Source organism: Zingiber officinale, chromosome 3A (genome assembly GCF_018446385.1).
Source record: "Zingiber officinale cultivar Zhangliang chromosome 3A, Zo_v1.1, whole genome shotgun sequence".
Lineage (NCBI taxonomy): Eukaryota > Viridiplantae > Streptophyta > Magnoliopsida > Zingiberales > Zingiberaceae > Zingiber > Zingiber officinale.
This window is the reverse complement of record NC_055990.1, coordinates 50,157,937-50,172,436: the sequence shown is the minus strand read 5'-3', so window position 1 is coordinate 50,172,436 and position 14,500 is coordinate 50,157,937. Positions and strand designations below refer to the sequence as shown.

Here is a 14,500-nt window from a genome sequence, read left to right as displayed (position 1 = left end):
CCCTTCCTTCTTCTCTTCTTCTTCTCTTTGTGGCCGAACCTCTTCATGCTTATGGAGTTTTAATTGGTGGTCGGATCTAGCTTGAGGAAGAAGGAGAGAAAGCCTACATCTCTTGGAGCTTGGTTGGTGGAAAAGATCTTCATCTTTTGGAAGCTTTGTGCTTGGCCGAAATTTGAAGAAAGGAGAAGGTGCTTTGGTGGTTTCTCATCTCGGAAGATCGTTGCCCACACAACGTCCGAGGTTAGAAGAGAAATACGGTAGAAGATCAAGAGGTTTTTCTAAAAGGTATAACTAGTATTTTTTCTTTCCGCATCATACTAGTTATTTTTGGAAATAATACTAAATACAAGAGGCATACGATTCTAGAGTTTCGAATTTGTTTTCGATATAGTGTTCTTTTGTTTTTCTTTTCCTTGTGATTTGATTGTTCTTTTCGGTTAACCTAAAGTTATTTTAGGAAATTAAATATTAGCTTTCCATAAAAGGTTTTGTCTAGTCGGTGGTGGTTGCTCCCATATCCAAGAAGGTCATGTGCCTCGCCACGTCAGTACTGGGAACCAATTATGGAAATTAATATTTAATGAAATTAATAACTTAAGGTGACTTGGGTCGAACGTGTTAAGTTCCGCAGGAGATCCAAGTCAAAACCTAAAAGAACAAATAGATTAAGTTTTGGATCAAACGTGTTAAGTTCCGCAGGCGATCCAAAATTTAATTTAAAAGAACACATGGTAGCTAGGAAAAGGTTCAGACCTTTGTACAAAATTTTTGTACAGTGGAACCTCTAGGTTTTCCGAGTAGCAACCAACAAAAGGGAGACAGATTGTTTACTTCGTTCGGAGCCTAGCTCGACTCCTACTCGAAGGCCAGCGGTCCTTGACCGCACTGATGGGCAAAGCACTAAAACCCTTCTTTCCGAGAACCTCAGAAAGAAGTGGATCGTACAGGTACAAAGATGTAAGATAGTAACACTCCTACTATCTTACAGGAAATTAAGTACAGTACAAAGGAAAAGATATACCGACAATAGTAGTAGTAAGTCGTAGCTCGCTCGGCACTATTGGATGAAGTCTCTTGCAGAGTTGATGAAGACTTGTAGCATGAGCAGCTTGCAGAAGAGCACTTGAATTAATCAGAAAGTTGTTCTTTGGCCATAGACTTCAAGCCTTCTTTTATAGGTGTACTCCACGTTCGGTCGACCGAACCTCCTTTTCGGCCGACTGAACACGCTCCCCCTTTACCTGGCTGGAGTCTAACGTCGGCTGGAATTTCTACATTAATTGACCTTTAATGGTTTGGTCGACCGAACCCATTTTTTGGTCGACCGATCGGCTTCTTTCCCTGTTCGACTTGATTTATCGAGATCAACATTTATTGCAGCTTTAATGTTGATTGGATCGGTCGACCGATCCTCTAGTTCTGTCGACCGATCAGGCTTTTTCCTTTTCCTGCTGATCGATGCTGATGATCTGTTCTGTGCTGAGTCACCATGGTTTGGTTGACCGATCTTACTGTTCGGTCGACTGATAAAGCTTTGATCGTGCTCGAACTCTGTTTTGGTTTGATCTGAACACTGAACTAAACTTGCCTAGTTCGGTCGACCGATCAGGTGGTTCGGTCGACTGATTGGGTAGAACCTACAAAACAGTGTTAAGCAAAACACCCTGCAAAACCGAGATTAGCATAGTAATATAAAATGCATGAGTAATATGAAAGATAGTAAAACTGTCTTGATCTCAACTTGGAAACCTCCCCGATTTCTTCAGTTGGATCAGAGACCTAAGGTTGTTCCCTTCGGGAACTCGACCTCACTGTCGCTCCTCCAGTTTGTTTACCTCAACCTACCTGCCAAACTTTGATCCTCCAGATCTAGTTTGGACTTTTCACTCAGCCTTGATCGGCTCCCCAGGACTTTTCTCTTGATCTTCGGTCCTCCAGACCTCTCGATCATACCGCCAAGCATCAGGTCCCCTCGACCCACTTGGACTTGCACCTGGGTTCCACGATCTGCTAAGATTTCTCCTGCCTAGCCTCCAACTAGGTCTTTCCCGGTTGAGTAAACATCCTGCACACTCAGTCAACTTGTTAGATCACAACAAGACTTAACTTGAACCTTTGACAACATCAAAACTCAGGTTTGATTCTGGTGCAACTTGCACCAACAGGTCCTACAATTGGTTTCAGAGATAGGACGCTTTAAGTGGACTAACCGTCGATCGAAGCACAAGAGATGGCTAGACCGAGCATCTATCCACCTAAGTTTGAGGGGGAATTCACGATTTGGAAAAGAAAAATAGAGGTATTCTTCAAAATAGACTTTGATATATTGCTAATCTTGAAGTATGGTTTTGTAGCTTCAAAGGACAAAGAAGAATATCAATGGACAAAGAAGGAGCAAGTAGACTTCTAGCAAATGGATGAGCCGAATTCCATCTACTGAGTATGCTACCTTTGCAAGAAGTAAATAGAATCGACACCTAAGAATTAGCAAAGGAGCTTTGGGAGAAGCTCCTTGAGCTACACAAAGGTACCTCTAAAGCCAAACTCGTGAAACGGGACCTGCTTCGCAATTAGATCAGCAACCTCTCATTAGAAGAAGGAGAAACCATTGTACACCTTCACTAAAGGATCAAGGAGATCATCACCGAACTCATGAATCTCAAAGAAAAGGTAACCAACTGAGATTCGTTAAGGTACGCGCTTAACACCTTTCCTAGGAATTTTGAATGGGTATCCTTAGTAGATGCTTAATATATCTCTAAGGATCTAAAGGTAAGTAACTTAGAAGAATTATTTTCAACATTTGAAGTTCATAAAACAAGATGTGAAGATTTGAAGAAGGAGTCAAAGCACAATATTGCCCTAAAAGTAAAAGTGGATGAACCTGATTCTGAATCTTCTCTTGATAATGACGAAATAACGTTTATGGTAAGGAGATTTAAAAAGTTATTTAAAACTAATAAATTTAATCAAGTGCAGGATAAAAGAAGAAGAAGAAAGATAAGAAGATACAACTGCAATGAGGAAGGGCACGCGAAAGACAACTACCCTAAATTGAAGAGCAAGGATAAGAACAAGGACAAAAGACCAATCCAGACAAAGCATCAAAATCTAAAGATGATGTGGGATGAAATGTCGTTCGTATAGGAGATCGAAGCGATTATCGGACTTGCGCTAGTGGCAAGTCACCAAGAAGTAGAAGAGGAAACAAGCTCATCCTCAATGAGCATCAAGAGCATTGATGAAGGGGGAGCATTGTCAGAGGAAAGCAGTAATACAGGGGGAGCATCAGAAATCGACAAGGTAAGTCATATATGGTCCCACCTCCTGACTAATTAATTAAATTTATAAAAATACTGTTGAAGAGTTCCTGCAAATTAGAGATAGAAAATAAAAAATTATTAAAAGAAATGAAGAATTAAAATTAATATTAGCAACATCTTGTCGACTAGAGGATTTTGACAAGATAAAAATGTAAAATGAAAAATTGAAAGAAGAAATTAAAAATAATGCATACTCATATGTTAGAAAATATAATAAATTAAATTGGTATTTTAGATACCATAAGGGTCAAATTAAAAGAATATCACAGAGATATATTGCCTAAAAAATTTTTAATTAACCTAGTTGGAAGGAATCTGTTTTGGATTCCAAAGTCATGTTTAAATTTTTTTTTTTTTTTGCATGCTTTGTTTTTAAGTTAGATCTAGGGCTTTCAGAAAAAAAAATTAAATATTTAATTTCTTTAAGAGCCTTTGTCTAAAAGTGGTTATTGTTCCAATAACCAAGAAGACCTAGTGTCTCGCTAAAACCTAGAAGTCAATTACTAAAATAAATGTTTAATTGACTAACTATTAAAACATAAAATTATCTAATGCTTTCACATAAATTGGTTTGCATAATTACTATTAAAAATTAATTAAAATTATTTTTTTTTGAGAAAAAAATTGTATTACTCATTTTTTTTCATTGTATTTTTTTTTAATTCATACTCTTCAATTTAAAAATATCTTGCAATGCTATTTTCTGTAGAATTTATTTAATTGTGGAACTTTATCATTTTCTCTATCTAAGAGAATTATTTTTAAACTTAATTTTTTTAATTTTCCAAAAATGGTTTACAAATTGAAAAATCTAGATTTTCAAAACTTGAAAAATTCTTAATTTTATTCCTTTGACTTTGCATAGATTATCCTATTTTAATGTAATCAAAAGGGGAGAACTAGAGGTTAAGTCTAGGGGGGAGGGTACATTTTTTTATTTTTGTAAATGTTTTTTATGAAAAATATATACGTGTTATTTCTATTACTATTTGTTTCTTAATTTATCCTAACTTAACTTGGGGTTGCTCACATCAAAAAGGGAGAGATTGTAAGTACCCCATGGAAGTTTTGATGTGATCAAACCAAGTCAAGTTATGTCTTGTTATGTTTTGATGCCCTGTGTATAAGTGTGCAGGAACTTAAGAGCATAGGAGGTCGAGCGAAAGACGCAGCTAGTGAGAAGGATGACATGGGAGAGAGTCGACGGGCTTGATACATCCGAGGGACGAGACATTACGGAAGAGTACGCTAGTGGATGAGAAGGAGGCGCGCGGTATTTCCGAGGGATGAGAAGCCATAGCGGAAGATTGCTCAAGAAGGCCAGAAGATGGGTTCAGGTGAGCCCTATTCCAGATGGCAGAAATTCACCCAAGCAAACGGAGCTAGAGCGGAAGATCCAAAGGAAAAGTCAACCTACGGTTGACTGTGCTTTGGGCGCCCGAACTTCGGGTGCCAAGAGCTATTCTGGGCGCCGGTGATCTGAGCGCCTTGATCACCTGGGTGCCCCTGGGGTGCCTCACCTCGAGGGAGTTGGAAGCGCTCAATCTGGGCACCCGGAACCTTTTCGGGCACTCAAAATTGAAAAATTAGCTAAACATAACATGGCACGAGCTGTCTTGACGAGGATAAAATTTTATCCTCCTCTAGGTGTCTGGAACCCTTCCAGGCGCCCCGATCAGGGCTATAAATACAACCCTCATCCAAGAAGCTAAACACAACACTTGTAATTGATTTTAATTTAGTTTAGCTTTGTAGTTGTGAGATTTAAATGCTGTAAAAAGCTTCTCCACCCAGAGGAGATTTTAGTTGGCTTTGATTTCCTTAGATTAGCAATCCGCTGGTTGCAAACCAAGTAACTCTTTTTGTGCCTCTTCTTTTTTTAATTAGTTTGTATTGATTTTTATACAAGTGTTAGTTTAATAAAGCTTTAAAGTTCGAGAAAGGTTCGTTTATTATTGTGTAGGCTATTCACCCCTCTCTAGTCGATCGCCAAGGGTCCTACACATAGGTTTACTAAATTGTGAAAATGGCATCATCATCAAGAATTCTCATGTCCTAAAATATTCCAACAAAATGGAATAATTGAAAGAAAAAATAGAGCACTATAAGAAGTAACTCGAACAATACTTAATGAATACCAACTACCCAAATATCTATGGGTTGAAGTTGTAAATACAGCATGCTATGTGCAAAATAGGGTGACAATAAACAGGAATTATAACAATACCTCCTATGAACTATATTATAATAAAATACCTAATATTAAATACTTTAAGGTATTTAGATGTCCAGTATACATATTAAACACAAGAGAACACATTGGAAATTTTACCTCAAAAGTAGACAATGGAATCTTTGTAGGGTACTCACTAAATAGTAGAGGCTATAGAGTTTACAATAAGACTAAATTAAAAATTGAGGAAACAACGAATGCGAAATTTAATGAAAATACTAACTTTAACGAATCTAACTTAACTCAAACTCAATACCAACCAATAAACTTTGTTAGGTCTAGCACGGAACTATAGGGAGCAAGTGAAAACCAAAATCAAATAGATGAACACGAAGATGAACCAAATCAACCATAGGAAAATGACCAAAGACAAATTGAATTTAGAACAATAAGAGTTAGTTCAGACTATCCAGCTGAACAAATAATAGGTGCCCCAGACCTAAAGGTTCAAACTAGATCATCATTCAAAAACCTAAGCCAAATATCTTTAATTTCTAAGATTGAACCCAAAATAGTAGAAGAATCCCTACTCGACCCAGACTATATTATTGCCATGTAGGAAGAACTGTCCCAATTTGAGAGAAATGAAATCTTGGATTTAGTACTATTTTCTAATCATAAAAAGGTCATAGAAACAAAATATGTGTTTAGAAATAAACTAAGTAAAAGTGGGGGGATTGTTAGAAATAAAGCTAAATTAGTAGCTAAAAGATTTAGTCAAGTAGAGAGATTTGACTATGATGAAACCTATGCCCCAAATAGTCATACTTGTGTTGGTGCAGGGAGCACCAGACGATCAAACCTAAGTTTTGATTTTGGAAAAGAGTCCAAAGTTAAGATGTTTTGTTATCTAACAAGTGTGAATGAGCTTATAGGAAAGTCCTAAGTATTCTTAAGCAAAAGTCCTAGTGGATTCTAGGCAGGTGGAAAAACCCTAGGGGGAGGTAACCCTAGGTCCTAGGGGGTGTTAACCCTAGGTGGAAAGTTTTGGCGGGTTGAGCACTTTGGGAGAAATCCTAGAGTCAAGGACTCAAGGTGAAAATCCTAGTAGTCACGGACCAGGTGAAAGACTGGACAGGTCAGAGATCGGACGTCCAGCGGAAAAGTCTTAAAGACTTAGGCACTAAACAAAAGTACATTCAGTCTGGAGGACCGGTCTGGCAAAAGGTAAACTCTCCTGAGAGGAGTAGGTGAGGACACGTTCTCCGAAGAGGGAACAGTAGGCGTCGATTTGACCTAGGATTTTTTGGAAATCCAAAAGTCAGAACCGGACAGTCCGAAGATTGTCAATCACTTATGTTATTTATATTTTATCGTTCTAACTTTGTTTTACAGGGTATACATTGTTTGTAGACTAATATGCCTTGCAGGAAGAGAGTTTCACGAGGAAAAGCTAAGATGAACAGTGTCCGAGGCACCTCCGGGGTTGTTGGAGGTGCCTCGGGTGCCTTAGTCGAAGGCCTTGTGTAGCAAGGCATGAAGGCGCCTTCAAGGAGATTGAAGGCACCTTGGATGCTTGATGGAAGGCGCCTTCCATGGAGCTTAAAGGTACCTTCAAACAAATGAATTTCGCATAAAGCGGAGCTTATCGGCACTGCAGAGTTGGGGATAAAATTCAAGATGGAGGTGCCTTCAATGGAGTTTGAAGGTGCCTTCAACAGCTTATATAAAGCAGTCTCGAGCTGAGCCTTAGAGTCATTGACTTCTGCGATCACTCTACAATGCACTACTCTAAAAGGCGATCCTGCAACTCCGTGACGTAACTCCGGTGATCGAGTGACGCGACTCCGATGACAGAAAGCATGACCTTCTAAGATCCTCAAAAGTTATCGATATATGTTTAATTGTTTCACTTAATTTATATAGAAATTGTATTTCAAGTTGTAATTCTCGGAATCTATAGTGATTGCCCAACGAAAGTGATCGACGATTGTGGGCCTTGGAGTAGGAGTCGTCATAGGCTCCGAACTAAGTAAAAGAAAAGTGTTAGAGATTGTTTTGCTTCCACTCTATTTTTATTTTCCGCTGCAATACTTTGTGTTTTCCGAAACTAGTGAAAAAGTCACGAGCGCTATTCACCCCCCCCCCCCCAGCGCATCTTAATCTTACAACTTGAGTCTATTATAATGCTACTAAGCTATGTAGCCCATAAAGGATTTAAACTTTATCAAATTAATGTAAAATTTGTCTTCTTAAATGGGCTAATAAAAGAAGAGGTTTATGTAGGCCAACCACCTGGGTTTGAGAATTTAGATTTTCTTGACCATGTGTTTAAACTAAATAAAGCTTTATATAATCTTAAACAAGCACCTAGGCTCTGGTATGAAAAGTTAACATCCCATCTAATTTCTAAAAGATTTAACCAAGGTTTAATTGATCCAACTCTGTTTATAAAATCACTTAAGCTTGATATTTTTATAGCCCAAGTATATGTAGATGATACAATTTTGGTTCAACAAACTTAGAATTTTTATAAGAATTTATAACCTTAATGAAACAAGAATTTGAAATGAGCCTAGTAGGTAAACTAACATATTTCTTAGGCTTACAAATTAAACAAACAAATGAAAGAAATTATATTTACTAACAAAAATACACAAAAGAATTACTTAAAAAATTTGAAATGAAAAATACCAAAGAAATAAAAATATCAATGGCAACCAACACAACTTTAGATAGTGATCCAAAAGGAAATCAGTGGATCTAAAATATTATAAGAATGTCATAGGCAACCTCTTATACTTAACTGTAAGTCAACCTGATATCTTATATATAGTTAGTATGCATACTAGATATTAAACCTATTCTAAGGAGTCTCACCTAACAAATGTTAAAAGAATTTTTAGATATTTAAAAGGCACAACAAATGTGAGAATTTGGTACCATAGAACATCTAATTTTGATTTGATAGATTACTCTAACTCAGATTATACGGGTTGTAAACTACATCATAAAAGTACAAGTGGTAGATGCCAATTACTTGGATCATCACTTGTCAGCTAATTTAGTAGAAAATAATACTGTGTTGCTTTATCTGCTACTGAAACCGAGTACATAGCAATGGGTGAGTGTGTAGAACAATTGTTATAGATGATACACACATTAAAATATTTTAACTTAGAATATAAAAATATAAAAATCCTTAATGATAATGTAAGTTCAATTAACTTAACTAAGAATCCAATATATCATTTAAGAACTAAACATATTGAAAACAAACATGACTTCATTAGATATCACATCACTAAAGGAGGTATTGAACTCAACTATATTGAGTCCAAGTCAAATTTGGTTGGCATCTACACTAAACTATTGTCAGAATCTAAATTTAGTAACTTACGAAGAAGATTAGGAATGTGCATGATAGACTGGGACTCTTATTATCAAATAATTTTTAAGTGTTTTGCAAATTCTAGGCTTCTCTTATCTTTTTATTCCTTTAAAAATTCTCATTTCTCTAGTGTTTCAAAATTTGCTTTAGCCTTAGTCTAGAATAAATCCCTAGAAAGAATGATCCTATAGATCTAGGTAGTGAGCATCTCATAAACACACTAGGTCTACCTTGATTGTGTATTTAAAAACTTATAATGACATGAGATGTGTAGGCCTCTTGCCTAGATTTCCGATGATTATATCAGTGCATCAATATACATTTGGGTAAAAACTACAATAATACATTGATTAAGTTAAGTAGTCCTTTTTCAGCAAATTTTTAATTGAACATTAGTACTTAACTTGACTAATCAAGTGAACAATACTATCTTCTGATGGTTGGTAATTAGTAACTAAAGATTTGATATTTAAGGATAATTTTTAGATAAATATTATTATTTTTAAAGCAATATCAAGTTCAAGGGAGGATATTTGAAAACTGCTTTAACAATGTCTTGTTTAAAAAATTTTACTTCTCTTGCTTAATTTTCACAGTGACTTATTTTCTAAAATTTACTTTTGTTTGTTTGAAAAATAATAGATACTTCAAAATTGCTTTGAAAAAGCCATGTAAAATATTTTGACTTTATTCTAAAAAATATTTTCAAAATTAATTTACTTAATTTCTTTGAAAATTTGGTTAAAAATATTCTTTTCAAAATTTGTCTTGAAAAATTTACTTTCAAAAATTGCACTAAAAATTAAATTTTAAAAATTACTTTGCAATACTACCTTAAAAATTATTTTCAAAATTACCTTTGAAAAGTGTACTAAAAATTTCTTTGAAAAATGGTTTGCAAATTTCTTGAAGGTTTATCTTTACAAAATGTTTTTGAAACATTTAATTTTCAAACATTCGAAAACCATTTGCAAAATTTTAAAAATTCCTTTCAAAATTTCCTTAATTTCTTTAAAAAGATTCTTTGGTAATTTCTTTGAAAATGTTTTACAAAGTTATTATGTAAAATGTTTTGAAAACTATTTTATAAATTGGTTTTGAAAAACTTGCTTTGAAAGACATTTTGAAAAATACTTTTTGAAAATTATTTGAAAATACTTTGCAAAATTTTCTTGAAATCATTTCCTCCTCCCTACAATAAACCTGCAAGTTTTTATGCAAAAACTTTACCTTTGAGAAAACTATTACTTGATATGCTTACTTGTATATTTCCATATTTCATACTTTAATATACTTATATGCAGATTTTTTAAGGGGGAGGGTTAGGGTTTAAGTAAGAAAAACCAACAAAAATCTGAAAAACTTAACCCTAAAATAATCAAGAGAATAAAACTTATCTATTTTATTTTAGATTTCTCATAAAGTAATTTTTGTTACTACATATGTTTGTATATTTTTTCTAACTTTAACTCAGGTTGTCATTACATCAAAAAAAGGGAGATTGCTGGTGCAGTTGGCACCAATGATCAAACCCGAGTTTTGATGAATGACAAATGGATTAAAGTTAGATGTGTTGTATGATTTAACTCTTCTACCAAGTGTACAAGACTTGACCGGTCTAACACCAGGCTGAAATCCAGCTAGGTCAGAGGACCTAATAGTTGGTGTAGAAGTCCAGATAGGCCAAGGAGTGACCCGACATCTGGCGAAAAGTTCGGCTGGGTCCGCGGAACTTGATAGCTGGCCGAAATTCAGTTGGGTCTGCGGACCTGACAACTGTCAAGAAGACTTGATAGACTGTAAGGGAGTCAAGCAATTCTACATGGTAAGTAAGGTAAGTCACTCGATGAGAGAGTTCCAGTGAGAATGAGTCTTTGTCGGGGCTTTAGACGTAGGTTCAATTTAGGTCTATTTTAGAAACCTAAAATGAGACCCTGACTAGATCTTGATCTTAGATAGACAGGATCTAATTAATAAACTGTTATTTTATTGTACTAACTTTATTTTACAGGGTATACTTTATTTTGTTGAACTAATACATTTTGTAGGGTAAAAGGAGTATAAAATCCCTCGAATGAACATTATCTAAGGCGCCTTCCATGCGAAGGAAGGCACCTTGTGCTGGGCGATGGAAGGCGCCTTCGAGAGCTTCGATGCGCCTTCGGCTGGATAAGGCAGAAGGTTTCATCGACAATAAGAGCCGGATTTATGGGGATAATAGTTGGGGTTAAAGGCGCCTTCAGTGGTGTTGAAAGCACCTTCAATGCTCAATAAAAGAGGGTCTCGACCAAGGCTTCATATACATATCTTCTACAAGCTTCTACGCATTCGTTCGACATTCCAACTACTCCGACTTCGTGCTACTGCTCTGCTATGACATTGCCATTCTCGACTATAGTAGACAGGCCATCACCGACACATGAGATCTCTCACTTTGACGTCTTCATGTTTGTAATTGGTTTTAATTCTGTATTTACCTTACATATCTGCAAAAGGAAAAGTGTATGATTGTTAAACTTTCCTATTCTGTTATTTGTACTCGATTCCCTCTTCCGGTGGTTCCGGAAGAGACTTTAGTGGATTACCCATCAATAGGTCCAAGAGACCTGAGTCTTGGAGTAGGCGTCGCCGAAGGCTCTGAAACAAGTAAAATGACTTGAGTTCTTGTATTTTTTGTTCCGCTGCGCAAACTTTGTTTTAAAAAAAAAATTAAAAGGAAAAGTTTTTAAAATTATGTGATTCACTCCCATTTCACGTGTATAACGATCCAACACAATCTACTATTTTAAGTTATGAGTCACCCTTTGAGGCTTGGTGTGATGATATACGAATGGACGCATTTTTTAAATAACAAAGGTTTGATTTTTCACATAGTGTGAATAAATGAATGTGACGTTCGAATCACTCATGATGATAAAAGGTGAATACATTCGTTTCCACTGTCTCCGTCAATCCGTCTCAAGGATAACACGAATGAAGTAAATCATGTTCGAATCACTCATGGTACTAGACCATCTTGTTGTCCATATGTACTTTCCTATTTTACCCAATAATTGATAAAAATTTTTATAGAACAGACAAACCACCTCCAAGTACAGAAAGGATAAAAATATTTGAACATCTTCATATTTTAAGCTACGAGTCAAGATTAAAAAAAATTATAGCATCGTTAACATATTAAGAATATAATTATTAGTACAATGATTTAAGATTTATTAATAACTTCCGGAGAGTTTAGGAAGATTCAAAAGTTCATACTGTGTAAGTTAGGAGGAGTTGACCCATCTGATGATGACATCAGCATTCTCATCGTACCGTTTCGTAGACTACGCGGGAAAAATAGTTGCTTGCGCAAGGAGCATCAAGTCGACTAATCAACTGCGATACACATCCCTCTCTGCGTCAGAAGTTGCTCGTGACGTAAGACCATACGTAAGCTCCACTCTTCCCTTGCCCCAAGCTGGATCCCTATAAATATATCTGAATCACTCGCGTATCAAATTAGCCAAGAACTGCGATACCCAACGTTCCCGGAGCAAATTCTCCGGCATTTCTACTCCTCTGCGAACGAGCTTGCTGTGTAGCCAGTTGGAGCAATGGCGAGGAAAGGCTTCTGGCGTGTCTTGCCGCGTAAGTACTTCAGCCACCGCCGTCGTATCGATGATTCTTCGTCTTCCTCGTCAGAGGAAGCGTCGAAACTGGAGGAGACGGTGGCGCGAGCGGAGGTGGTCGTGGTCAAATGGGATCCGGACTCTTCCGCCTATGCCAATGTCACCTCCCTCTTCCACGAGGACCGCCTCGAGGCGCGACGCTTTTTGGCACGAGTCTGCGACTTGCAGCGAGGCATGCTTGATTTCGTCGCGGCAGCCGCGGAGCCCTCCCGCCTCTCCCACCCCTGCCTCGCCCGTGCGCAGACCCTGATGCAAGCCGCGATGCGCCGGCTCGAGAAGGAATTCTACCAGATTCTTGCCGCCAACAGCGACCTCCTGGATCCGGAATCCCGATCCGTCCGCTCTTCCCGTACCAGCGTCTCCGACGACCACGGGTCCGACCTCTGGGATGAAAGTGCCTCGCCTGATCAGACCGACGGTCTCGTGGCCAGGGAGTCCATCGCCGAGATCGAACGCGCCGCTGCCGTCGACGTCATGACCGACCTCCGGGCCATCGCAGATACCATGGTATTTGCAGGGTACGGCTTCGAGTGCGTGAGAATCTACCGGACCCTCCGCAAGTCCGTCGTGGACGAGGAGCTTTATCAGCTCGGTTTCGACAGGTCTCTCAGCTCGCCCCAAATCAAAAAGATGGACTGGGCTGTGCTCGAACTAAAAATCCGATCATGGCTCGGCGCTTGCCGTGTCGCGGTGCGTACTCTGTTTCATCGCGAGCGTGTTCTCATCGACCACGTCTTCTCCAACTCAAACATTGCCCGAGAGGCCGTCTTCTTCAGCGTCGCCGGCGATGCCGCCCTTCAGTTCTTTGCATTTCCGGAGTGGGTGGCCAAATCAAAATGGTCGCCTGAGAAATTCTTCCGGCTTCTGGACATGCACGACGCCATTGGTGAAGTTTGGCCGGAGGTCGAACTCGTCTTCTCCTTTGAGTCCACCTCTTCTGTGCGAACACAGGCCCTCGCTTCGTTCGCTAAGCTCACCGAGGCGGCGCGCTGTACCTTCGCCGATTTTGAGTCAACGATACAAAGAGAGCCCTTGCGGTCGCCCATTCCCACCGGCGGAGTTGACCCGTGGACGCGCCACGTCATGAGCTACGTCACACGGCTGTCCGACTACCATCTCTCCATCATGGAGATCTTTGCCGAATGGCAGCCATCGCCCCCGCAGTCCGCTGCCTCCGACACGTCATCATCGGTATCCGTCTCCGACACGGGATTCGCCGCACGGCTTGACAAGCTGTTGGAGCCGCTTCTCAGTCATCTCGAGCGGAAGGCTAATTTATACCGTGACGCTGCCCTTTCGAATCTATTCCTGGCGAACAACCTCCACTACGCAGTGAATAGATTGCGATCTTGCGGGCTACTGGGGGAGCAGCGGGCAGAGCAACACGCGGCGAAGGTCCGGCAGTACTTGGCAGGATACGAGCGGATGACGTAGGGCCGCGTCGCAGCAACAGTGCCCGTGAATTAGTTGGATTCACCATTCATTCCACCTAAGATCGTCTCCATGTATATTGAATTGGTATTCGATCCCGATCATCAAATTCAAACCTATTGTTTATCCACCTCGATGATGCTGATGAGGAGAGGAGAGAGGAGAGGTGTTGTGGGAATGTTTTTTATTTACAAAATTTAAAAACATTTTGTTCTAAAAGCGACTCAATAGCCTCATAATACACTTCAAATTTGTTGGAGCTACATGTTGAATTCTTTAATCGCTTCTTGTGCTTCCCTCTCACTAGATTGAAAAACATCTAAAGTAGCAAAAGATCCAGTGTTAGAATGTAAAGAAATCCTCAAAATCTTCAGTGACATAGTTGTTGACGAGTGGCTCATATTTGGATGAAGGAATGTCATGGAAGAAAAATCTGTTAAAATTTTTCGTAATAAAATTCTGTTAAGATTTTATATAACAGAATTTTGTTATGTTTTTCATAACAAATTTT

The 14,500-nt window shown here is 38.5% G+C and overlaps 1 protein-coding gene across 1 annotated transcript; it reads left to right on the top strand.

Annotated features, from left to right (window-relative positions):
• Positions 1–12,396: 12,396 nt before the first annotated feature.
• LOC122053730 (exocyst complex component EXO70H1-like) lies at positions 12,397–14,119 on the top strand. Its single transcript, XM_042615709.1, has one exon. The coding sequence runs from the start codon at positions 12,484–12,486 to the stop codon at positions 13,990–13,992; it is 1,509 nt and encodes a 502-aa protein (XP_042471643.1). The 5' UTR covers positions 12,397–12,483; the 3' UTR covers positions 13,993–14,119.
• The last annotated feature ends 381 nt before the right edge of the window (positions 14,120–14,500 follow it).

What these genes read in the sequence shown, in the direction of transcription:
- LOC122053730 (XM_042615709.1), top strand. Translation starts at nt 12,484, where the DNA reads ATGGCGAGGAAAGGCTTCTGGCGTGTCTTGCCGCGTAAGTACTTCAGC.